At 35.0% G+C, this 25,994-nt stretch overlaps 9 protein-coding genes across 9 annotated transcripts; 6 read left to right on the forward strand and 3 right to left on the reverse strand.

Annotated features, from left to right (window-relative positions):
• Positions 1 to 3,177: 3,177 nt before the first annotated feature.
• SAPINGB_P000472 (uncharacterized protein) lies at positions 3,178 to 4,134 on the forward strand (the record flags this gene model as incomplete). Its single annotated transcript, XM_031995196.1, has 1 exon — positions 3,178 to 4,134. One exon carries the CDS (start codon positions 3,178 to 3,180, stop codon positions 4,132 to 4,134), a length of 957 nt encoding a protein of 318 aa, XP_031851087.1.
• Positions 4,135 to 4,225: 91 nt separating this feature from the next.
• On the reverse strand, positions 4,226 to 7,762 carry SAPINGB_P000473 (uncharacterized protein; the record flags this gene model as incomplete). Its single annotated transcript, XM_031995197.1, has 1 exon — positions 4,226 to 7,762. The coding sequence occupies one exon, from the start codon at positions 7,760 to 7,762 to the stop codon at positions 4,226 to 4,228; it is 3,537 nt and encodes a 1,178-aa protein (XP_031851088.1).
• A 2,138-nt stretch (positions 7,763 to 9,900) lies between these two features.
• Positions 9,901 to 12,447, forward strand: SAPINGB_P000474 (uncharacterized protein; the record flags this gene model as incomplete). Its single annotated transcript, XM_031995198.1, has 1 exon — positions 9,901 to 12,447. One exon carries the CDS (start codon positions 9,901 to 9,903, stop codon positions 12,445 to 12,447), a length of 2,547 nt encoding a protein of 848 aa, XP_031851089.1.
• A 277-nt stretch (positions 12,448 to 12,724) lies between these two features.
• On the reverse strand, positions 12,725 to 14,285 carry SAPINGB_P000475 (uncharacterized protein; the record flags this gene model as incomplete). The annotated part of the gene is made up of 3 exons (XM_031995199.1): positions 12,725 to 13,916; positions 13,966 to 14,186; positions 14,256 to 14,285. 3 exons carry the CDS (start codon positions 14,283 to 14,285, stop codon positions 12,725 to 12,727), a joined length of 1,443 nt encoding a protein of 480 aa, XP_031851090.1.
• Positions 14,286 to 15,107: 822 nt separating this feature from the next.
• Positions 15,108 to 15,611, forward strand: SAPINGB_P000476 (uncharacterized protein; the record flags this gene model as incomplete). Its single annotated transcript, XM_031995200.1, has 1 exon — positions 15,108 to 15,611. The coding sequence occupies one exon, from the start codon at positions 15,108 to 15,110 to the stop codon at positions 15,609 to 15,611; it is 504 nt and encodes a 167-aa protein (XP_031851091.1).
• A 196-nt stretch (positions 15,612 to 15,807) lies between these two features.
• SAPINGB_P000477 (uncharacterized protein) lies at positions 15,808 to 17,013 on the reverse strand (the record flags this gene model as incomplete). The annotated part of the gene is made up of 1 exon (XM_031995201.1): positions 15,808 to 17,013. The coding sequence occupies one exon, from the start codon at positions 17,011 to 17,013 to the stop codon at positions 15,808 to 15,810; it is 1,206 nt and encodes a 401-aa protein (XP_031851092.1).
• Positions 17,014 to 17,714: 701 nt separating this feature from the next.
• Positions 17,715 to 18,920, forward strand: SAPINGB_P000478 (uncharacterized protein; the record flags this gene model as incomplete). Its single annotated transcript, XM_031995202.1, has 2 exons — positions 17,715 to 18,089; positions 18,474 to 18,920. The coding sequence occupies 2 exons, from the start codon at positions 17,715 to 17,717 to the stop codon at positions 18,918 to 18,920; spliced, it is 822 nt and encodes a 273-aa protein (XP_031851093.1).
• Positions 18,921 to 21,860: 2,940 nt separating this feature from the next.
• On the forward strand, positions 21,861 to 22,193 carry SAPINGB_P000479 (uncharacterized protein; the record flags this gene model as incomplete). The annotated part of the gene is made up of 1 exon (XM_031995203.1): positions 21,861 to 22,193. The coding sequence occupies one exon, from the start codon at positions 21,861 to 21,863 to the stop codon at positions 22,191 to 22,193; it is 333 nt and encodes a 110-aa protein (XP_031851094.1).
• Positions 22,194 to 23,755: 1,562 nt separating this feature from the next.
• Positions 23,756 to 25,957, forward strand: SAPINGB_P000480 (uncharacterized protein; the record flags this gene model as incomplete). Its single annotated transcript, XM_031995204.1, has 1 exon — positions 23,756 to 25,957. The coding sequence occupies one exon, from the start codon at positions 23,756 to 23,758 to the stop codon at positions 25,955 to 25,957; it is 2,202 nt and encodes a 733-aa protein (XP_031851095.1).
• Between the last annotated feature and the right edge of the window lie 37 nt (positions 25,958 to 25,994).

The following is a 25,994-nucleotide window of genomic DNA, read 5'->3' on the forward strand; positions in this document are numbered from 1 at the left end:
ACCTTTTCTGAAAAAAAAAAAAAAAAAAAAGATTTATAGTACTTTAAACTTCTGAAATTTCCATATCTTATAAGGCGAATTGTATTAGAAAAAAAAAAAAAAAGTGATGTGTAGAAAGAAAAGAAAAAGGTGAAGAGCAGCTTTTTTTATACTTTTTTTTTAAAGATTTAATCTAAAGAGAATTCTTATTGGCTGAGGAAAGAAATATGCACTGTGGTAAAAATGTACTTTAAGTCTAATTGGCTCTATCATAATTTTGTTATATTAGTAATCATTGTTCTTATGGAAATATCTTATTGTTATGTTTGATAAATAGTTTAAATATGTCTATTTTGTTGTAAGAAACTAGAAATTAAAATATTATTTCATCTATTATTTCCAACTTAACAATCAATTTAATTTTTTATATCTATATCTATATATATATATATTCATCATATTAACAATAAATAAAAGATAAAAGATCTACCCTATAACACACTCCAATCAACATATAAACTTATGGTTACATAATGATTGATTAAGGCTCAACAAAACTTAGTCCTACTGAAGCTGTTGACAAAACCAATTGTCCATATTATATATTTTATATATATACTTATCTATTTTCTAGTAATAATGCCACGGAATTTATTTAGTACTTGGACACGGACTTAAAGGAGCAGTCAACGTATGGAAATTCAGATTCTATATTTGGGCCATCTTTGTCAGATGTAAATTACATCATGATGTATTTTATTTATGTGGTATGTGCTTGTGAATTGGAGGAAAATGATTAATAAAGAACTTGTGGTTTGGATATGGGATATTATCTTTTAAAAAAAAAAGATAGAGGAAATATTACTAGTAAGACATAATAAAAATTTAGATAAAAATTTAGATATAAAATAAATGAAAAATAGATATAAAATAAATAAAAATAAATATAAAATATATATAAAATAGATATAAAATAGATATAAAATAGATATAAAATAGATATAAAATAGATATAAAATATATATAAAATAAAAATAATAAAGAAATAAATACAAAATAAAAATAAATATAAAATAGATATAAAATAAATAAAAATAAATAAAAATAAATAAAAATAAATATAAAATAAATGAAAATAAATATAAAATAGATATAAATAAAGAAATAAATAAAGAAATAAAAATAAATATAAAATAGATATAAATAAATAAATATAAAATAAATATAATATATAAATAAAATATATATAAAATAAATATAAAATAGATATAAAAATAAAATAAAAATAAATAAAGATAAATATAAAATAAATATAAAATAGATATAAATAAATAAATAAAAATAAATATAAAATAGATATAAAATAGATATAAAATAGATATATATCTTTATTTATCTTTATTTATATTTTATTTTTATTTTATATCTATTTTATATCTATTTTATATCTATATATCTATATATAAAATAAAAATAAAATATAAATAAAGATAAATAAAGATAAATAACAAAATAAATAAAAAAATAAAGAAATAAAGAAATAAATAAAAAAATAAAGAAATAAATAAAAATAAATATAAAATAGATATAAAATAAATAAAAATAAATATAAAATAAATATAAAATAAATATAAAATAAATATAAAATAAATATAAAATAGATATAAATAAAGAAATAAAGAAATAAAGAAATAAATATAAAATAGATATAAATAAATAAATAAAAATAAAAATAAAATAGATATAAAATAGATATAAAATAAATACAAAATAAATATAAATAAAGAAATAAATATAAAAATAAACAAAAAATAAATAAATATAAAATAAATTTGAAAACCCCAACAGATAGTACGAATATTTGTTTGACAAGAACATGATCAATTTCATCATGATGAGATTTTTGGGCAATGCATTAGAGTTGCTTGCTTGCAACTGTTATATATATATTTTTTTGATGTGCTCCAATGGATCTTACTATGGCCCTGATAATAGTAGGTGCTAGAGATATACTTAGCACCAGAGAACCAGGCATATTAGTCCAAATTATTCTGCGAAAAAATTCATCAGGTTCTAAAAGAAACAGAAGAAGCGTTAGATTAGTTTTTCATCTTTGACAAAAAAAAAAATGGAAGCGTCTTTAAAAACTATAGGATAGTACTACGATTTTAGTCACATCATTTTATGTATAATAGAATATATATATGTTGAAATAAAAAATAAAAATAAATGAGAGTGTGCTGTGAATTATTTGTGTTGAAAAATAAAAAAAAATAGATAGAGATATATTATAATTAATTAGTTAGTGTGTTGGGAAATATCAGTGTTGAAAAAAAAATAATTTTTTTTTAATTTTTTTTAATTATTTTAATTTTTTTTAATTTTTTTAATTTTTTTAATTTTTTTAATTTTTTTAATTTTTTTAATTTTTTTTAATTTTTTTAATTTTTTTAATTTTTTTAATTTTTTTTAATTTTTTTAATTTTTTTAATTTTTAATGAAAAAGAGTGAGAAAATGGACGTGGTAAAAAAAAAACATGAAAACCTTTTAATTCTACCAGATGAAATGTTTAGTTTACCGTAATGTATTTCTAGTAGGTGCTTAATTTTCCACGTCAAGAGCTTTATAAATAATTATTTTTACATGGAAGAATAAGACTAAAATAATTGCATCCAAATATTTATTTTCCCATGTATAGTTTTAAATAGATGCTTAGATTTCCGTATTATCTAATTTGGTACCCCACCTTGCGTACTATAAATTACCTCATCCCACAAACTTCCAGAGTAAAAATTTGATTTTGTATGGTGGGAGTCACTTTTTGTTAGTGAAAAATCCCTAAGGTGTAATGAATATTTAATATATGAAAGATTTAAATAAATTTAAATATATTTAAAATATTTGGAATAATCTGAATATTCAAAAGATTTAAAAAAAAAAAAAAAAAAAAAGTTGAATATTTTGATGATTTGAATTTGAATTTCTTTTTTTGAAGGTTTGAAACAAAAAATATATTTATGTCACGTGATTTATTATGAGCCACTCTTTTAGTTCTCTTAAAATTATTTTTTTTTTTTTTTTTTTTTTTTTAGTGCCACTATGAGAAAATCTCCCAACCAAAACTTTTCCTTGTAAATCCATAAATTTCCACATACACATACACATACACAGATCATCCACGTTACTACTAGAAAAAAATGCCACCCAAATCAACCAAAGCTACTCCGCCACCACACCCTAAAATTGAGGAACTTGACTCTCTCCAAGACTTTCGTACATATACCGGGATTGCTGATCTGCCAGGGATACCGCTAGTTCAGCAAATTGAGCATTTGCAGCGGGAAGCGTCACGTCGGGAGCACGAGTTGGGGAACCGTTCAGGAAAGAGTAAGGGTCGGAACTTGGCAACAACGACGTACAGTGGGAAACAGAAAGAGAAAGAGAAAGAGAAAGAGAAAGAGAAAGAGAAAGAGAAAGAGAAGGAGAAGGAGAAACTGGGAAAAGTTCCAAGTAGATATCGTGGAGGACGTCATACAGCAGCGGTTAAACAGAAAACAGTTCTGAGAGATGAGGATGATGGTGAAGAGATGTTTGAAGAAGAATACGAAGAAGAAGAGATTCGGCAAGCAGATGGAACAATTATCAAGCGGCGGCGAATAATACGACCTTCATCTAAGAAAGTTAAAGAATCAGAAGACGAAGAAGACGAAGAGGGAGAAGAAGAAGGCAAGATGTTTTTTGCAATTTTGGAGTATACCCAATTATTAATTCCACTTCTTTCCGCACACATCATTTTCGATATTCTAGTCAATGTTCAGTATGCTCAAGATGTGACGTTTGAAAATGTGGCTGCTCAGATTGAGATTCTTCAACGGGCAGGCATGGCAGCACCTGTGCTTTTGATGTTACATTTATTTTGTGAACCATGGAAAGATACCCGCTTATTCCGATGGCTTAGTTTTTTCGCATCTGTTGGAATCGGGTCTTATCTAGTATACATTGCAAACGAAGAGGGATATTACTTTGTCATGAAACGTGCACCGCCGCTCGGAACTATTTGGGTCTGGATGTTTATCATCATGCATTGGGCATATGCCGCCGTTTCTCTTGTGGTTATTTTCTTTTGGGCAAAGCTTAAGGGATATTCTTTTTAAAGTCATTCAAAAAAGAACAAAAAAATAATCAAAAAAAACTATTAAACAAAACAAGGTACATATACAAAAAAAAAAAAGTTAATAATACACATTAAAACCCTGGGGTGTTGAACCTCGAGGATTGCATCGATTCCATAAACAATTGCCGTTCAGCATCATCGCTATCTTGCACGCTTTCAGTGTAGTCCTCGCCACGCGTGCTCAGGAGTCCGTTCCGGCCAAAGTAATTAGAGTGTACTTGAAGTCTGCTTCCATTGGTACTGAGATTGTTGTGGACGTAGAGAGGAGTTGCAGAGACTGCAGCGTTAGGAACGGGGGCCCGAATACCAATGCCAACGCCCGCGCTGACTGTTGACAAGATTGAAGGTGCAGGGGAATCACAGATGGGAGCAATGACATTGGGAGAAGGAGGTCCTGCCAGGTTAAAGCTGCTCATGGCGCTGCTCCCCCCGCTGAGTCCACTTGAGTTTGAGTTTTCACGTAGCAGCGGCACAGTTTCGCGCATAATGTCTGCATAGTTTGGCGGAGGAGCAGCAGCAGCAGCAGCAGCAGCAGACAGCGTCTGTGTTGGTGCAGCTGTCGCTCCTGGAGGCGTTATTGCGCGAGGCTCTGTTGGAACTACTGAAGATGCAAGCGACGCTCTGCTTTCGTTTGATAACGGAGGGACCGAGCGGATAGTGCCAGTATCTGAGCTAGGGGAGCTGCTTAGAGGGCTACCTGTGATAGTAAGAGGCTGTTGTCGATTTGGTGGGAGTGGTGACCCAGGAGCTGACAATAGGGGGTCGGCAAGAGCATCATCAAAGGAAGGTGGGAGGGTTGGTGGAGTGTCAAACTGGCTGAACCCTTCATAGGTTGGAGAGTGGGAGGTATCTGAAGAAACCACGCGAACCAAAGGCGACCCGATTTCGCCCGAAGCGTAGGCGCGGGGGATATTAATAGCAGAAGAGCTTGCATCTGTGCCATGGGAATATTGTTGGAGTTCATTTTGGTACTGGAGCAGGAGCTGTTGGTGGTACTGGAACTGTTGCTGCTGAGTCATTTGGTTTCCTTCTTCGTATAAAGGCAGATCGATACTTTCCGACTTGCAGTACTTGGACAAAAAGTGGATGGGAGTATCAATGAGAACCTCAAAGTAGCGTCTCTTTGAGTCCTGGGAGTCTTTCTTGGAGAGTCTAAAAGAGACGTGGAGACGGTGACGGACATGGATGAAGGGGTTATGGATTGCATCTGGGCGCAAGAACTGAAAGTACTTGCTGTCTGGGGGTGGTGAGATGAAATGGTGGGAAGCTACTGAGTCCCAGTTGTCTTCGCGGGAGACAAAGGGAAGAGTACATGAGATTTCTGTAGTTGCTGAGAGGAGCTCTCCAAGGTCACTATTGAGGTCGGATGTAGTGTTGATGAGAGAGTTTGATTGGTTGTTAGTATTAGTTGAGGAAGGAGCGTGTTTAGTACTTGTACTAGCAGTGGGGCTTTTGAGGTAGTTGAGAAGGTTACCTGGAGTCAAGTTAGATTTTTTCTTATTCTTGTCAAGTGAGGAAGACGTGGAAGTGACTGGCTGCAAAGGTTTAGGTTCCTTAGGTTCAGTTGAGGGGGCTCTTTGTTGAAATAGTGTGACTTTACGGATTGGTTCCACGTGCTGGAGCAAGTCTGACTTTGCGCAAATGTAGTTGACTACCTCAATAACTTGGACTCTAACTCTATGGACTTGGACTTTATCGATGGGTGTGAGTTTAATGGAGAGGGGTATGGAAGTGCCAAGAGGAATGTATTTTTTAGGGCACATAATTTCATAGTGCAGTCGGTTATCCCAGTCACGGGAGATGGCAATAGGAGAGTCGACTGTGGAGTCAAAAGAGTCAGGGGGGCTGCGCACAAGAGTCACTTCACGGTGACCTGTGGTGGCAAAGCTAAAGCGGCTTGCGCGATTGATGCGGGCGACAAGATAGTAACGGATTGTCCCGTTGGGACAGCGGATGGTTTCAGCAGTGCGTGGATCTATTGCTAAGGTGAAGTGGAAAACATATTGGCCTGCAGGGTATGTAGTTGCCGATGTTCCGTGGACTGGATTAAATGATGGGGAAAGTAGTGCTTGATTATCTGATTGTTTCCCTGAGTTTGGTGGGTTAAAGTAAAGGGGAGTAAAAAAGGGGACATGATTTAGGGAGAGGAGTTGTGGTTCAGAAGATCTGCGTTGGTTGTGATGTTGGTGATGATGATGATGATTATGATGGTGATGATTGTGATGATTGTGATGTGGTGCGCTATAAATGTCTTCATCATCCCCGTCATCATCATAATCACCATCATTATCACTTAAGATATCCATACTGGAGACCGAGGTGCGTCTGCGATTTGAAGGCTCAGGGGTGGGCAGAGGAGTTTTAAAATTAAGTCCAGGTGAGAGATTACCAGAAGAAGAAGAAGAAGACGCTCCAGGCCGAATGTAGGCAACATCTGCACCCAGCAAATCAGAAGTGACGACAGAGACGCCGTCGAGATTAACAATTGAAGATGGATGGGCGGTTGCATCTGCATTATTAGGGACAAAATCCCACGTGTGCGAGTTCACCAATACTTCGTCTTGAAACTCCGGGCCGTGTGGGAGGGTGACGCCAAGATCTTTAGAATAGTTTGATTCCAGCCAGTTAGACTTGGACTTGCCATAGAAACGCAGAGAAATGTCCTTGATTTTTGTTGGTTTGGAAAGTTTCATGACAAGTGACCCGCGTAAGATGGCAGGCTGCATGTCGCCGGGACCCGAATCGGGTGGTAGAGCCGAGTTGATGAGGTTTGTCACGTGTCTGCTAGGGTGTGTGTGGTGTTGTTGTTGTTGTGTAGTACCAGCAGCAGCAGTAGTAGTAGTAGTAGTAGTAGCAGTACTTTGAGGAGGACTTTGACTTCGGGTATTTGAATCTGTAGAAGAAGTTCTACTACTTGGACTACTTGATGGGCTTTCATGGTGACGTCTTCCCAGCCAAGTTCTATGAGATGATCTTGATCTGGCTGAATGGTCGTTGTTATTGTTGTTGTTATTATGGTGGTGGTGGTCTGAAGGATTGTGGCTGTTGTGGCTTGAAGCAGTGTTTACTGGATTTAACGATGGGGTATTTGAGGATGTGGCGGCGGCAGCAGCAGCAGCAGCAGCAGCAGCGGTAGCAGCAGCAACAACGTTACTTGTCATATCAGGAGTATTTGTGAAAGAAGATGAAGGTGAGTAATTTTCATTGAGAGGGTCATTGACTGGTGGAGTGTTGCTTGAAAAGGGGTCTGCAGTGATACCATTATCGTGTTCACGATAAGAAGAAGGTCCATTTGCTTCTGGACATGGTAGGTAGATGACCTCTTCTTGGAGTGAAACTTGAAGTTGGATAGTTCCAGATGATGATGTACCAATGGTATGAGGAGTTCCTATACAGTATGGAGTAATATCAAAGTCATCGGTAATAGTAGTAGTAATAGCAGAGGCTGTGCTTGGAGCTCCGGAGGAAACCGAAGAGTGACCAGATTGTGCAGTAGTTTGTGGAGATAGTAATAAATTCCCAGGGTTTAGTAGAGATACTGATGGACTGATACTGAGAGATCTTGTTCTTTGACTTGAAGGTTCTAATAAGAGAGGTGATGATATCATTTTTATTTATTTATTGATTGATTGATTGATTGATTGATTGATTATTTTAGTTAAATATTAGAAGAAAGAAAGAAAGAAAAGAAAGTCTTTGTTTATAAGAATAATAATAAAATTAAATATAAATATTAGTGGGTGGTGGTGGTGGTAATGATTTTTTTTAAAAAAAAAATGTCTGTGGTGGCGGAAAGCAGCCAAATTTTATACCAAACAGTCAAACAAACAAACAGTCAGTCACAGTCAAACAATCAGTCAAACAATCAGTCAAATTCAGTTAAACAAACAGTTAATAAAATTTTCACCAGCCACAGTTTTTTTTCTCAAGCCACAAATATATTTATTATTATATCTATATCTATATTTATATCTATATATATATATATATATATATATATATATTCACAAGCCACAAAAAAAAAGACCGCAAATATGGAATCTCTCCAGCCACAAAGGTAAACATATAATTCGCCACAGTGTCTACCCGATATTCGGATCTTTATTTTAAATATATAAATATATATATTCGGACTCCGGGACTTTTTTTGGAAGTTTTTTTGTTTTTTTATTTTTTGCACGTTCTCGGTCTCCGCCCATTTTCAAATGTGTACAAAGAAAAAAAAAACTGGGCGTACGGCTGAAATCACATGTTTTATCTATAAAGATTTATCAAATATTATGTAATAAATAGATCTGATAATAACAAGTTGAATAATATATTCAAGTTGGGGTAATTAAGTTAAGTTAAGTTAAGTTAGGTTAATTTAAGTTAAGTTAAGTTAAGTTAAGTTAAGTTAGGTTAAGTTAAGTTAGGTTAAGTTAAGTTAGGTTAAGTTAAGTTAGGTTAAGTTAGGTTAAGTTAAGTTAAGTTAAGTTCACCTTTAAATCAAAAAAAAATTAAAAATAAAAATTTCAAGCACTTTTCTCGTTTCGGGAACTTGCTTCGATCTCTAAAAAGTAAACTGAAAAAAAAAATTAAAAAAAAATTAAAAAGGTTTCTTTCCAATCCAAAATAACTAAAAGTTTAATTGTCAATTTCATTTCATTTCATTTCATTTAATATTATTTTACCTTATTTTATTCAATCAATCAGTTCTTTCTAAACATGTCATCTTGATCTTTCATTTTTCCAAAAAAAAAAATAAAAATAAAAAAAAATAATAATACCAATCTAATACATTGTAAATGTATCCAATATCAATCAAATCAAGTCTCTCGGTTCTTTTTCTCTACCAAAAAGTTATCATCTATAATTTAAATCTTAGTAACAAAAATAAAAAAAAAATTAAGTAGTCGATATTTCCATTCAATTTCCTTTAATCAAGCATTTTATTTAATTTTTTTTCAAAAAAAAAAAAAAAAAAAAAAAAAAACAATTCAAGATCAAATGCCAAAAAAAAAATAAAAAAATAAGAATAAAAATTTATTTACAAAACTTAAACTTTCATGGCAACTCTGCAACCAGATGGCAGATGGCAGATAGCAGATTGTTATGATGATGATTATGATAATTCTCTTTATCTCAAGAAATAAATTAAATAAATAATTTTTTTTAATTAATTCAACTTCAAATCGAATTGAAACTTCTTTTCAAATTCATTTTATCTTCAACTCTTGCCTTTTTTTGTTTTTTTTTTATTTTTTTTAATCATCATCCAAATTCCTCCATTATTGGTATCTTGCATTGAATTTTTAATAAATAAATGACTAATTAAATTAAATTAAATTAAAAACGTAATCGTTATTCGTCTTATTCAAATTTACCTCAATATGCTCCTCTTTTTTTTTAACCTTCATTCCCAAAAAATGCACAATACCCTTCCTATACATATGCTTGTTTCTAATCTAATCTAAAAAAATAATTATATTTCCTTCTTCCCTCTTTTTTTTCATCTCATCAACTTCTTCTTCTTCTTCTTCTTCTTCTTCTTCTTCTTCTTCTTCTTCTTTTTCTTTTTCTTTTTTTTTCTTTTTCTTTTCCTTCTCAAACTAATAATGAATCTATCATCTTCAACTATAAAAGAACCCAATTTCCTCCCAAAATGATTCCCATTTAGTTCTTTCCATTCCCTTCTTCACTATCCTCATCTTTTTTTTTCCCCTCATCTTTATTCACCCCTTATATACTCTCTTTATTCTTCCAAATGAAACTCTCCCAAAACTTACTTCTTCTCTGGGCCCTCCCTGCTTCATTCATTCCTTCTACAAATGGCCTCCCGCTCTCACATCTCTCTCCAACCCCAGTCAGAGTCGGAGGTAAAATTAATCCCTCTATCCAAGTTTCTCTGCTCCCATCCCCCGCTACCCCATACCTTCCACCTATAGCAACAACTGATGATAATACATACATTGACTTTAAACCCTTCCAAGCACTAGTACCAAGAACTCCTCAACCAGCTGTCGTCATCAATGCAGGTGGCTCTGCAAGTGCTTCTAACTCAGGTGGTTCCTCTTCCTCTTCAGCAAAATCAAACTCACTAGGTGGTTCCAGCTCTGGCTCTTCTGGAAGTGCTGCTGCTGCTGCCGCTGGCAATGGAGATTCTTCTTCTTCCTCAACTACTGGAAACTCTCTTCAAGGTGCTCTTGTTGCAATAGTAGCCGCTCCTGAAAGTCCCGGTACTCCCTCCAATTCCGTATCTGTTTCAAGTTCCGGCTCTGACTCTGGCTCTGGTTCTGGCTCTGGTTCTGGCTCTGGTTCTGGCTCTGGTTCTGGCTCTGGTTCTGGCTCTGGTTCTGGAGGATCTGCAAACGCAGCTGTCGTAGCAGTAGGCTCCGGTGATCAAGTAACTGCAGTCGCCGCAGCTCCAGGAACAACAACTACCGCTGTTGGTACAGGCGGCGTTGGAGCAGCAGTCGCTGCTGGTGCTGGTGCCGGCGCCGGCGCCGGCGCCGGTGCCACTGAAGTTCTTGCCGCAGTAGCCACTGCAGGTTCCAGTGGTGCTGCTACCAGTGTCACAGTTGTAGGGCCTAGTGGAGGTTCTGCTGCTGCTGCCGCAGTTGCCCAAGGCCAAAACGCTCAGGTACTTGCTGTTGCTGCAGACAAAGGAACAACCACAGGTGTAGCCACTACCTCAACAATTTCAAAAACAAGCACATCATCTTCTTCAAGCAAACAATCCTCAGAAGATACATTGGCTCTTAGCACAGCCGTGTCTTCACTAATCTCCATCTACGTTCCATCAACGTCAACAACGCCATCCGTAACTGGCATCTCAGGAATCTCGACACCCTCTGTGACCTCTTCTTCCAGATCACAATTATTATCGTCGTCTTCGTCTTCGTCTTCGGTAGCCTCACCTCTCTATTCTATCTCATCTGTAACATCATCACCATCTATTACTTCTTCATTAGAGCAGTCTTCTTCTTCCTTCTCATCTGCTTCACCTTCTACTCAGTCCTCTGTTGTGACTTCGATGATCTCTGACACAAGTTCCTCCATAGTGGCTCCTGTTAGATCTTCTACACAAACTACAACTTTCCAAAATTCAATTAAATCATCTTCCTCTTCATCTTCCTCTTCCTCTTCCTCTTCTCTTCTTTTATCTTCAATTCCAGCAGTTTTAACTCCTTTTTCATCATCTTCTGCATTTACCACAACCACTAAACCCCAGGCAACTTCAAGCTCACCAAGTCCCACATCTCAAAGACTCTCTTCTTCTTTTGCATCTCAGGTACCAAAAACTACCCAAACAACTAGGACTGCATTGCCAATCCCAGGAGTTGTCACAATCTTTTCAAAAACAACCCTCACTCGAAATGTGACTTCAACAAGAAGAACAACTTTACCCCAATCTACCGTGACAGTCATTCCCTCACAATACTCTTCAGCCCTGGTTTCTACAATCCCATATACCTTTACATCTTCTCGTGGACCTACCGCATCACCACTCTCTTCTTCAAACCCCTCTTCTTCTTCTTCTTTTTCTTCTTCAAAAGTCTCCTCATCAATTGTCCCCTCTAAAACTTCCTCTCTCTTTTCTTCACTTTCTGCCATCTCAAGATCTGCAACAGACACCGTTGCAACTGCATCTTTAGACACTGCAACAACTGCCTCTGCAGCCAGCACTTTGTCTCGCGGGTCTACGGCCAGCCAGCAATCCGCAGCGGTAGCTGCTGCTGCAGGAGGAGGAGCATCAAACAGCGGCTCATCTTCTTCGTCCTCATCGGGCGCAGCACAGGGTCTTATCCAGGGATTCGTATCAGCCTCAGGGTCGGGGTCTGGCTCCAGCGGGTCTGGAACAAACTCTGGAACCAAAAACAATTCTGCTGGAGGGACTGCTAGTGTGTCATCGTCGTTCTTGTCCTTGTCTTCAGTCTCTTCTGCAACACACACTGCAACTAGGACCCCAAGTGTCTCAGTCACGACCACGTCGCCTAGTGTGAGTACTCTCACCTCTTCTTCTTCTTCTTCTTTGGCCACAAAGACTACGCTAGCCACACGTGCTGCTAGCTCTGTGCTGTCTCCATACCCTGATTCTGGGTGCGCAATTCCGTGTGAAAACAATATCAATGAGCTACTTGTGAATCAAGGGTGCTCAAACTCTACTCAAGACGTGTTGACCATCTGCTTGTGTAAAAGTCAGAACTTGTGGCCGCAGTATAAGACGTGCATTGCGGAGCAGTGCAACAATAATATGGCTAGCGATATGATTGGTATGCTTGAGGGGACTTGTAAGCGGTCCGGATATTAAAAAGGAAGTAAAGGAAAAAAAAAAAAAAAAAAAAAAGACCCACCAAATGTCTATCGTACGAGTTTATTATATTTATTGTGTATAAAAAAAGAATTAAATCTTTAAACTAATTTCCCTTTTAAAACCCTTTTTCGATCATGTCTTGCAAAAGATCCACTCAATACACCTGACGGAACTTGGAAAAAAAAAAAGCTTAAAACTTTATCCTTCACCCCCCTTTAACTTTACATCAGATACTCATTTTTTTTTCATTCTCATTCTCATTTTTTTTTCAACATTACAAAGTCAACTCCCAAATGGCCGAAGGACCAATGGCATTATAATCTGTCCTGCTTACAAATGTATTTTCGTGAGCTCCATTAAAGATCTGTTGAGCCGCAATCTCTGCCCCAAGAAACGATGCCTCTTCCCATCCATAGTGTTTCCATTCCACAAAGTAATCAAACTGCTTCGTCAGTCGAATCTGAGTCGGCACTTGTCCATGTCCTGCGTGTCCCGATAAAGTCGACCCACCTCCAATCGGTGTCGAAATCCCGGATGGTGTCCCATTGTTTGGTGTGTTGTAGCCACTAGTATTAAACATCGAGGGCAGTTCCGACCCAAGAGTTTGTCGCGTGATAATGTAACGCGATTGCAAAGAAAACAACAACGCTTCTTTAAAGCCCTTGACCGATGATCCGCGGCCAACAATAATCACATTGTCCCAGCAGTCCTGGCGCTTTGAGGTCTCGTCCAAATGCTTGAGAACTTCTCCAACAGCATATGTGATTTCCTCTAAAAGTACCTCAGTTCCTTGGAACCGTGGCTGCCCAACCCTGATGGGCTCTCCAGTCACAGGATCTGGGAAAAAACTAAACTCGCGCTCTTCATTGGGTTTTTCCTTAGCTGCTCCGCTACGTTGGTCCTCCAATGCTTGTTGTTTTTCCTTTTCGCGCTGTGCCAAAATCTCCCGTGTACGTCCTGATGTCACAATGGCAGCCACATCTACAACGCCATCGTCCGTGCTTGTTTTAGGTGCACCTGTGTCATCTGTGTTGAGCCATGAGTAGCTTTTGGCGATTTCTTCAGGTGTCAAGACCTGGAAAATGTCCGACTTTTTCAGTGTTTCAATCTGCGCGTCGGTAAATTCGGGTAAGAGTTTTTTAAGAGACTTATTGATTGAAGAGGATCCAAAGGGAATTGTTTGCGAAGATACTGTAATTGGAGAGTAGTCCACAATAGGTGTAATTTCTGTCTTGTCTTTGCCGATATCAATGACAAGTGCGTTTTGGACATTGTAAGCAAATGACGCGCAAAGTGCGGTGGATATTACGGAAAAGGTAGGAACGTTGAGGACCTCAAAAACGTACTGTGTGATGTTTTCAAGCTGTAGCCGTGACCATGAGTTGCTTGTGAGAAGGAGAATTGCTGTAAGTGGTGGAGGGTTAATTTTAGGGAGACTATTGATGACTGCACGGTAGATTAATTTTCTTTTAAACGTGTTAGACGCGTATTAATGTTTTTTTTTCTTCCACATACATTAAATAATTGAAAGCAGCAAGATTAACAATTTTACCTGCTTTAATGGGATATATTGCATTTTCCTCAGACCCTTTAGAAGAAAAGTAGTTGATACCTTTTCCAGGGTTGTGTTTTAAAGGGTTTGCGAAAACGCGTGTTGGGACTTGAATAGAAGCTGGAGCCAGTGACTCACCCAAACCGAATTGGGCGAGAGTTGTTTCTGACCCAGGTGATATTATCTATATTGTGTTAAATTGTGTATATAAAATTTATTTTTTAAATATATATATATTTATATATTTACATACCAGAATGTGGTCGTCTCTGATGAGTGGCATTTCAAGAGGAGGTGGGGGGGTTTTGGTGGTGCTGAAATTTGGCTGGGCTTAAAGCCTTCTTCGTTGGCGATTTGTTTATTTTTTTTTTTCTGGTGGTTTTAAAAAAAAAAAAAAGTGATCTAATATTTACACAAGACTGATATTTACTTAATAATAAATTTATTTGTAATGTAACATATCATGTGATGTTAATTATCTAAATTATTATGTAATTTATGGGTTATCTTTTTTCCATGTAATTAACTTTGTTAATCAAAATACCCACCAGTTTTCCAAAAATAAAATAAAATTAAAATATAAAAGTCAATTGAATGAAAAAAAAAAAAAAAATTAAAATAAAATAAATTGATTTTTTTTATTTTTTAGTCAATTCTTTTTTAATAATCTTTATTTGAAAATATATATATATATATAAATATTATATATAATATTTAATCTTTTATTCCTTGGGAAAAAAAAAAACGTGTATATTTTTTTTTATGTCTCTGGGGAAATTCAGATAGCTAATCTGATTAGTCATCTTTTTGATTATTAGTTGATAGTCCCATAAAATGTCCATACAACAACAACAACAACAAACGGCCGAATGGGAGATTCCAACCAGCCAACAAAAAAACCGCCTCTCTCTCTCTCTCCCCTCTCTTTCTCCCTCTCTCTCTCTTTCTTTCAATTTCCATTGCAAAGTCTATAAAATCCCCTCCAAATTCCTCTTTTCCTCAATTTCAACTTTGTTTCCTATTATAACTTATTAATAACTTTTTTTTACTTATTTATATATATCCAACTTTGATTAGACCCTCCCTCCATTGACCTACCATAAAAATGTCTACCCAAGAATCAATCATCACCCTTAAGCCCGTCTTCCACCTCTCCTTCGACCTCGAGGAGATCCAGCCTGTCGCCAGCCGCGCTGCCGGCGATGACGTCGTCGTCAACATCACTGGTGGCTTCACAAAGTCCTACGACGAAAAGTATCCCTTCAACTCCACAATTCTCCACGGCCGTGATGATATTCTTGTCAACCCCACTCACAACAGCCTCGACTGCAGAGTCTACGGCAAGACTGAAGATGGTGCTGGTTTTACTATCAGATACGGAGGCATTGTCCAAGCCTCAGCCCCAGTTGGTGCCGTTTGCTCTGGTCAATCCAATGGCCACACCTATGAAGAGTCCTATGTCACAAACAACATGACTGTCTTCATCGACAAGGATGCCCCTAAAAAGTACGACTGGATTAAGTTCCACAATCTCGTTGGCCGTGGTAGATTCTTTAGGGATGACAAGGGTTTCCACATTGAGTACATTATGCACGCCATTGTCCAGTAAATTGCCCTTGTGTGTGTGTGTTTGTTTGTTTTTTTTAATGAAATAATGATCTTTTCTTTTTATTTAGCTTACAATTGCCAATTTGTTCTTGCTTACCTCCCTATTGCTTCCTCCCCCACATTTCTTTCTTCTCCACATTATTATTATTATTATTATTATTATTATTATTATTATTATTATTATTATTATATTAATACTATACTATACTACCCCTCAAAAGCTCTTGAAGAATTGCTGAGGACACTCCGGAATACAGGGACAACCCCCCCTCTTGCTCATTAATTGCTCTGGCCATTGTCCAGGCATTGGCCAGCCCCTTCAAGTTGTTTTCTCCAGCTCCTCCGGGCCACAATTGATTAATTCTTTTTGTAAACTTGCCATCATTATTGTATTGTTTATGAAAATGGGCATTGTGACAGTCTACCCCACATTTCCCATCACACTCGCGGCCATTTGTACAATGGCACCCGTATGTCTCGCATTCAATGTCAATATCTTCTCTACCCCTTTCCAAGTAATCAACTCTTTGCCAGGTATTGGTAACAACTATTCGTAACCTTAAAGCATTGATGGGATACACAGCCATCATAGACAGTATAGTCGAACAAAGAGATATGGTTTTAAGTGAGTGCACTTCAAATGGGATCCAAAAGTATAGTTGCAAAGCTGAACTCTTGATTAGTTTATAAATGGCATCAGAGATGAGTTTTAAAAAAAGTCCACAATAAATGTATCTCAAAAAAGAAAAGTATCCAGTGACTCTGGTATATGGAATTGAAATAAAATTATTGTTAGTCAATCTTCCAGAAACCCATGCATCTAACAAAACAGATTTACATGTTGGAAATCGATAACTGTTGATTCTTGTGTCATAAAATTTAATCAGATTGGTATATTTTGCAGATGACAAGCAAAATCCTGGTTTACATGAAGCATAAAGAGGTGGGTGGAAATCTTGAGTGTGTCGATACTTGATGGTATCAATCACATCGGTATTCATCTTATCAATAATGTAGCGCAAAGGGTATGTTAAAATAGTTTTGGTAATCCAAGTTAATAGTTTTTTGTTATTGTTGATATTTGGGTATACTTTAGTAAAGATTTTGTTTGTTCCATATAAAATTAGAAAATAAACAAGAGATGGTAGTAAAGACCGTGTCCATATTCGGAATATCCCACCTTCCGTGGATTCTGTGATTTCAATATGTCTGATTACAGACCATAAAGAATCCAAAATTGGGACATCAGGGTATAATGGTTCAAGAATAGGGAATTTAATATTAAATGATGGGTCAGTGTAATGCACTGAAAGTAGTTCTTGTTTAGCTTGTAAGATTGAAATAATACGTTCAAATGGTAAATTGAGCAAAATGAGTTTTAAAAGAGAAGCACGAGGTATCATGATTTTAATCAAAAATAAATTATTATTAAAATCTTGCAAATGGTTTTGTTTTTTTCTGAATAAACCATTTTATCTCATAAAGTGAGTTTGAGATTGTTTGTTTTTAAAAGGTAGGAAAATAAAAAAATTCCATTTTGGCTGATTGAAAACAAAACGAGTGTATCGTTGATATATATATATATATATATATATATATATATAATTATATAAATAATATCAGTGTATATTGGTCATCATTATGTAATGTTTGTGGGTTTTTATGTTAATTTTAAAATTCAGCTGTAAGAAATCTCTTCACAAGTTGAATTATTATCTGATAACTGATATTCTTTAGATCTTTAAATCTTTAAATCTATTAAATATAAATATTTTTTTTAAAAAATTCTCAATTATTAATGTCAATATCTTGAAATTTCCTAAGGCACTCAAAGTTTCAAGTCTTTAATTTAATGTCAAGGTTTCCTACAAACATCATCATCATCCCAAAACATGGTTTAACAAGGTATATATATATATATATAATTTTTGCCTCATTAAAGCTTTGCCCATAAAAAATTTAAAATTTTAAAAATAAAAAAAAATCCTTTTTTTTCTCTTCAATAATTTTTTTTCTATCTCTAAAAACACGATTCTAATCCACAACATTTCTTTTGATACTATCCATATATATTCAAAGACTACCCAATTTAAAGAACCCCCAAATGTCTGTCAACAGCAAACCATTCATACTTTCACCTGTGAGTAGCCCTTCAGAATATTCTCCCCCAACAGCAATAACTCCATTACCCATTGCCACCCTAGCACCCATACCACTCGAATTGGAACCTCCTGTAAAGGAACCTTCAACAGCTGTACCCCCTACTCTCATCAAATCATCTGAAAAAGATTACATTGCCCTAGATGATTACTTTTCTATAGATTTAGATACTTCTTTCGAGTCTTTTTCGGTAAATGATCGAGATCCTACTTACTTTTCAGACAGCTCTATTGAAATTGTAAAGCATTCAATTTCTGATCGCACAAGAGCAAAAACAAACGATTCTATAATTAAGCTTGAAACAGATAACCATACTCCAGTTATTGAAACAAATAATAAACGCAAGAGACAAAAGGAAAAAAGTTCTATTATAAAAAAAATTAAAATTGAAAAAGATAATAATAAAAAAAATTCAATTGAAGGAATGGAGAAAAAAATAAAATGGGAAGATGATATAAAAGATGTTAAAATCAAACAAGAAAATCCTGCAACTGTGGCTAAGTTTAAAAAAAATAATTATTACTCACAATCAAACGGAATAATTTGTCTTAAAGGGAAAGGCATTGCTCATCATCAGAATATTGTTTCTTTAACTTCACACTTATCAAATATACTTGATCAAAATTACCCGAACCATAAAATAACGTTAAGATTTAGTCATGTTTACAGAGCTGGCTATTTTTATGAAATTAATACTTCAAAGACTTTGGAGAATTTTTTCACAATCAGCATTAAACACAATGGCCATTCTTACAGAATAACTAGAGATGTTGTCATCCATGACTTGGAAAATAGGAAACCCAATGATGCTCTAAAAGTATTTTATTTGCACGCCCGAAGTTTTGGGGCTGTCAACAATCGCATGCTAATCAAAACCCTTTCCAAGTTTTTTAAAAATAAATGGGTTCTTTACCAAGGATGTTTTAAAGACACTACAAGATTTTCTGGGTTTTACGTTTTAAAGTTTGAAAACCCACCAAAGTACATGATGAAGATATTGTTTATTGACACTGACGAAGCTTCAACAAAATACAACCAACAAGTATTACGTGTTAATGAATCATTTTTTTGTGCATACCATGGTTCACATAGTGATAATATTTGTCAACATACCATCAAGTTGTATGATAGCCAAGATAAGGTCGAGTAATGTATATGGCAAAAAGTTATAGCTTTTATTGAGTATAATAGTTTTATGAGAAAATGAAACTAGCAAATAAGTTTTTTTTTTAATATATAATTATAATTTTTTTTTTTTAAAATTTAATTTATTTTCTATATGTACACCGTGGTTCTGGCTTGCCAATTGACTTGTTTAGAAATTTCAAAAATTTACTGTGTTGTTACTATTTGTACTTCTTATATATAGCCCGGAATATAACCCTTGATGCCAGCTTACAAGAAACAAAAAAAAAAAAAAAAAAAAAAAAAACTGTCCGCAGTCATCTGTGGGATGATTAGACTAAATGGAAGATTCTGTACTCCTGCTACGATGCCTCTAAAAATGATTTATACATGGTATATAAATGATACATAATTTAAAATCAAATTTATGTTTTTTATATTGCAATGATCGATTGTTTGTTTGTTTGTTTGTTTTTATTCAAGGGTTATAGAATTATATAACATCAGCATCTGCGCTATCCTTTTTGTCCACACTATATATCTTTTCATTTTGATAATAAACAATTAATTTTGCCTTTAACATTGCATCTCCAACAGTCAGAAAATAAGTCCTGATGCCAGCTTACGAGGAACAGGGGGTTAAAAATAACCAAACCTTCCCAACCTATCTCCACTTGTCTTCATCAACGCCGTAATTGTATTTCTTAATCCCTCCAAGCAGAGATAAAGCTTACAATCTCTTGTAAGCCAGTTAAACTGTTTAAGAGAGTCGACATGTCCATCTCTGGAGATATCCGTTTCAGTCCTTTTCTTTCCTCTTCAAGCAAAGGACACTCAACTAAAATGTGATGAACTGTTTCCAGCTCTCCACATTTGCAGTTGTAACTATCCTTTTCAATTCCAAACTTTTTAAACCATGCGCCAAAGTTGCCATGGCCTGTGCGAAACTGAGTAATATTACTCAAGATCCTTCGACTATCTTTCTTCATTTCTACATAATGATGTTTGTTTGTTTGTTTGTTTTTATTCAAGGGTTATAGAACTATATAACATCAGCATCTGCGCTATCCTTTTATTGTCTGACTATGTGACTTGCCGGTTTTCATTTGTACCTTTTTAGTACTGGTGGTTTCTGTTCTGTGCGTCTCCGGTAGCCCGGAAGATGGGCCCTGATGCCAGCTTACGAGGAACAGGGAGAACCAGTCTGTCGGTCCCAAAACCTTCCCAACCCATTTCCACTTATCTTCACGGACGCCCATGTATTTCTTAATCTCTTCCGTCAGAGATACGGCCCGCAATCACCTGCAGGCTATTTAGACTGTACGGAAGAGTCGGCATTCCTGTAACCAGGGTAGCCTATGGTTTTTCAGTCTAGGTGTATACTCCCGTACACATCTTCAGGAAAAGGGGGTATTCTGGGAATCGAACCAAGTATCTTCCGCTTTCGAGCGAACGTGTTATCCTTTACACCATCCAGCCCTTTCCCCTTTCTACATAATGATGATTTTTAAGTATTTTGGTTATATTAGTTCAAGGACTATATATTGTTAAATAAACTCATCATTATAACGAGTTTACAAGCCTTGATGGCCAAGTTGGTAAGGCGCGTCACTAGTAATGACGAGATCGTCGGTTCGAATCCGGCTCGAGGCAATTTTTTATGACTTCTAGCGATGTTTTAAAGTCATTTTTGTTTTTATTTCGTTGAAATTTTTTTAAGTTTCCCATTATTTTTGGTGATTTGAAGTCGTGGTGGTTGGGGAGGGTAGAAAAAAAAAAAATTTTAAAAAACTAAAGTTAGTGTGATTACGTCATTTATTGCTAAACAAACATACACTAGCGATTTAGCGATCATAAAAAAATAAAACTTAACAAATACTAAACAAATTTTAATTTACTTCAGGTACCATACGCAAAAACAAACAACATCAGACTTTAGAAAAAAGTTCAAAGTATATATAGAAAAAAAATACAATAGACATTTTTTTTTTTCTTTTAAAATCCAGGGCTCAGCATATCAGAATAGTAAGTACGTCAGCTTGCGTCATTTGACAGAACCCTGAAATTGTTTGTATTCTATTCTAGTAGCTTTAGAATATGAAGGCTCAGCTGGTTGATTTATGTCTGTACGAGAGTGTAGCCGCATTGATAGCCGCAGGGAGTAGTTTTATTTTATTTTATTTTATTTTATTTACTGTTATTATTATTATTATTATTATTATTATTATTATTATTATTATTATTATTATTATTATTATTATTATTATTATTATTATTATTATTATTATTATTATTATTATTACGTGTTTGTGAGTGATACGCTAGAGAAAGAAAGAAATAAAGAAGGATGAGCAAACAGGTTTTGAAGTTTAGAGATACAATGGTAGAAACTATTGAAAAGAGATTCAAGAAAAAAAAAACTTATTACTGTCATTAATAAAATTAAAATATCTCGGGTCTCTGAAAATACCGGCGTCACCTTTAAGAAGAAGAACCGAAAAGGTTTTAGGCACAATAAAAATAAAAAAAATAACGGGGCTTTGATAGTTTGGTGGCAGGACTTTAAATTTAAAATTCCTTTATTACAACGATAGCAGTTTTCAGCCACTTGGAAAAACTTTTAAAATGGGGTGGTGGGTCGTTTTGTTTTTTTGTATATACAAATATATAAATATATAAATATATAAATACCACATAGACTGCTGTGTGTAGACTTTTGTTTATTAGTAACAACCCTTTATTTATTATATTATTATTTATTATTATTATTATTTTATATACACTACCACCATCTTTTTTTTTTTTTTTTTTTCCCAGCTATATTTAATCAATAACCATAATATCAAGCATTCCTTCCATTTATACATTCTATATATAAAGACAAATTTATTTTCCAATTGCATTTCGTTATTAACAGACTGTAATAAAATCACAGATACAACTATAAATATATATATATATCACAATGTCAAATCAAAACAGTAACTACATTGCTTTACAGGAACGACCAAATATGTCAGGCCCTACTAGTACAGAACAGATCCAAGATACAGTAAACCAAACAATCAATGTCATGAAAGACAATGTACAAAAAATGGCAGTTCGTGACGACCAACTGAACCGACTCGAGGAAGGCGCAAACAATCTGGCAGAGTCTGCAGGACAATTTCGTCAACAGAGTCAACAAGTTAAGAAGAGAATGTGGGTCAAAAACACCAAAATGAAAGTCTGTCTGGCCATTGGCATTATTGTACTGATTGCTGTTATTGTCATTCCACTTGTTGTTCACTTTACTTAAAAGTTGTTGTTATTGTCTTACAATAGAAAGAAGAAGAGAAGAGGAATTGAAAAAAAAAGACCAAAAAATGAAGTATATTGGTTAAACGAGATTTTTTTTTTATTTTATGATGTCATGTCCGAAATTTATTATATAAAGAAGAAGAAGAAGAAGAAGAAAAGATAAATAAATAAATAAATAGCTTATGAAATGTTAATAATAATGAACTTGAATTACTCATTTTTTTTTTTGTATATTAAAAAAAAATATATATATATATATAAGGATAATATGACTCTTGTTAACTCATTCGGTACATATCTGAGGATATAACATAAGATTTAAAGATTTAAAGGTTTAAAGAGTCATTTTGGAAATAAAATAAATAAAATAATCAGAATAATTTACTAAAAATATCTTTATTAACTGAATGTATTATTATTTATTGTACGAATTGTATATATACACGTCTAGTTATGTCATTCTTGAGAGAGCTGCATGAAAATTGTTGACACAACAAGCGTTTCTTATCAATGCTTTGATGGAATTGAAAAAAAAAAAGTTATTTTTCATACAATTAGTATTTATATATATACATATATACATATATATATATATATATATATATATTTACTATAAAAACCTCAAAAATTTCTTATTTTTTTTTAAAATTTTTTTTTTTTTTTTAAAAAAAACAATATATATATATATAATTTTTAACAAGTTTCAACTTAACAACTTAACAACTTAACAACTTAACAACTTAACAACTTAACAACTTAACAACTTAACAACTTAACAACTTAACAACTTAACAACTTAACAACTTAACAACTTAACAACTTAACAACTTAACAACTTAACAACTTAACAACTTAACAACTTCTTACAATTATAACAATGCTCTCAAATAACAAAAAAACCAACTACTATATAACTTGTAACAAACTCTCTCATTTGTTTCTTAAACAATTGTCAAAGCCTCGTTACAAGTCTTGTCACAAAAGACCAAAGAACTATACATTTGAACAAGTCTTGTTTAAAGGACCCTTGCTCAGAACTATAGCTTCAAGGTATTGCCACTTAATCAATTCTCCCTATACCAGAATTATAAGACAAGGATTGAAAAGGGCTGAAATCAGCAACAGTAGAAAACTACTAAACCGTCAAAACATTCACAGAATTAAAGTAGTAACCCAAACTGGCCAGTTTAACAAGAACAAAAATGAAGATGAAGATGAAACAGAAATATACCAGACAAATTCTAGAGAACTTGACAATGACTTAGAAAATATAACCTTATCAGAGGAAGAACGTTTAGAAATGGCCAACTGGGTAGAATTAGAAGAAGAAGAAGAAGAAGAAGAAGCCTCCACAGGGAACTTTCAGATTTAGAAGATACTTCTAACGATTTTCACATAATATTTTTACATCAAAAGAATTTTACAAAAATAGGAGAGAATGGGGAATTAATAGAAGTAACGGCATGGAGAAACTTTTGTGAAACAGAGGGATGTCAAGTGAATAAATTTATGCAAAAACCTGGAGACCCCTTGAGTGAGAAACCCCAAAGCTTTCTTCATATGAATATGACTGGGCTTAACAAGAAGCATCAAAAAACTCTTGAAAAACTAGACAAGCAACCTTTTAAAGCAAGCTTCAAGTCTCTCAATCAAAAAAATTATAAGAGGTTGATTTGTTCTCCAAGCAAAGAAAAGGCCCGCAAACGCAGTGCAATGCCTTGCACCAAGATATTTCAACAAAAAGCTATACGTTATTTGAAAAGTAAGGCCCGCAAAATTCAATTTGAAAAAGATAATCAAACAAACCTTGAGTTATTATCTTTTTGTTCACTTTATTCTTCACACAACCCTCAAGAACCAACCGATTCTTGCAAGGTTGGACGACAGTTTATGTATCAAGGTCCCAGCGTGAACATTTATAAAGATCTCTCTGAGGAAAATTTTTATCTCTTCCCAGAGCGTAAGTACAACCTAGTATTTGTGATTTTGCTTGAATATCACGCATCCTCGTCGGTCGTGAGGTCACCCCGCCGAGTAACGCTCAATAACTTTTTGAAAAACCCTGAAACTGCTTGTGATCACCAGCATGTAAGCCGCATCACGGTTCTTGCAGATGCAGGACACTGGTTTTATGCATCACCAATACTTCTTGATTCAACTGTTTTGACAATGCACTACCCAAGGCTTTGCGGCATTTGGTTTGTACCAGAAGTGCACTCGGAGCATTTGCTTGCGTTTACAAGAAGCCAGTTTTACGATTCTCTTGGAATGCGCGCCATGATCAACCTTGTTGAAATTTCAGGTCTGACAGTGCGGCTGAACCCTGGTGACTGTCTGGAACTTGCGGTGTTTATGCAGTCTTCAAGTTTTATTAAGGAACTAAAAATTGTGGGTGTATTTGAAGAAGAGGAGGAAGATGTTGCAAAACAAATGCTACTGAAAAAAATCCAGCCCCGCTTGCAGCAGCGCCTGAATCCTACCAGCAATTTCCACAAAATGGATTGTTTATGGATGATGGGTGTTGAGCGTCTTACTATTGATGTGGATGGGAATGATGGTTATGACACCACAATGCTCAGTTCAATTACCCGCAGGTTCCCCAATTTAAAAGAGTTGAATGTTACGTTGGCTATTTGTGGTTTTAAGAAATTGGGGTATACAGAAGGATTTGTGAGAGCAGAGGCTCTGCAAAATTTGAAGGAACTTCCCTTGACAATCACTCGGTGCGCAGTCAGTTTGTGCGGGGCTAATGAGAATGAAGAACAGGAGGATGAGGGAATGAGGAAAAGCAATTGGAAAAGGGCAAAAAAAAATAAGAGAGGAGAGAATCACAGCCATTTATTGGATGCTCTTAAGGGCAGCTTAAATAAGCCACAATCTGTTGTTTCCCAGGCTGTCACTGAACTAATTATCCCCAAGGATAGCGGATGTAACGAAATATTGGCATATTTTGCAATTAATGGGTGTGGTGGATTAGAAATGTTTGAATTCCCCCGTCTTTCATTGCTTACTGTGAGTTTGGGTGCTTTGGGTGCCTGTGTTACTAGTCTCCGAAAGTCTGGGACCAAAACTCTTTGCTGGCCCAATGTTTCTACACTTACTTTATTTATTGACCAAGCTTCTGATGTTCTTTTTTGTGAAGGCCTTGAAGTTTTGGATTTGAAGGGTTTCCCTAGCCTTGAAAATTTAAAAGTAGAGTTTGGTGCTGACCCATTGAATCTCGGATCTCGTGAGAAGCGCTTGATGCGCAGAATGGTCAACAAGTTTGTGGAGCTCAATGGTTACATGAATTTTAATGAAGTGACTACATTTTTGAGCCGTTTTAATGTGTATCCCGCATATATTTCTGGATTGTTTGGAATGGCCTGTGGTTCTGATGCATTGGAATGTTATACAGATATTATAAATCATCCCTATGCAACGCTTCGTGAATTGCACGCATGCGAGGCAAACGACAAGAGTATCAATGAGGAACCCATTTCATCAACACTTATGGCCATTTGTTTCTATGAAGCCATGTTTGAACGCATTTTGGATCTCAATACAGTAACACACTTGACTCTTTGCTGCCGATTTGGTTACTGGATGTCATCCTTGTGGCTCCACCAAGTGGTGTTTGAGCGCCCAGAGAAGATGCAACACATTACGTTTGAGTATGAGCCCAAGAATGGAGACTGGGGAAATTCACATGGAATTTTAATCCCATATACATCCCAAATAAAGTGGAATGAAAAATTTATGCGGGCTGAATACAATAACTGACGCAATTAATATATAAATATATAATGCTTTTTTTTTT

The sequence above is a fragment of the Magnusiomyces paraingens genome (genome assembly GCF_902498895.1).
Source record: "Magnusiomyces paraingens strain CBS 517.90 genome assembly, contig: contig1, whole genome shotgun sequence".
NCBI classification, from domain to species: domain Eukaryota; kingdom Fungi; phylum Ascomycota; class Dipodascomycetes; order Dipodascales; family Dipodascaceae; genus Magnusiomyces; species Magnusiomyces paraingens.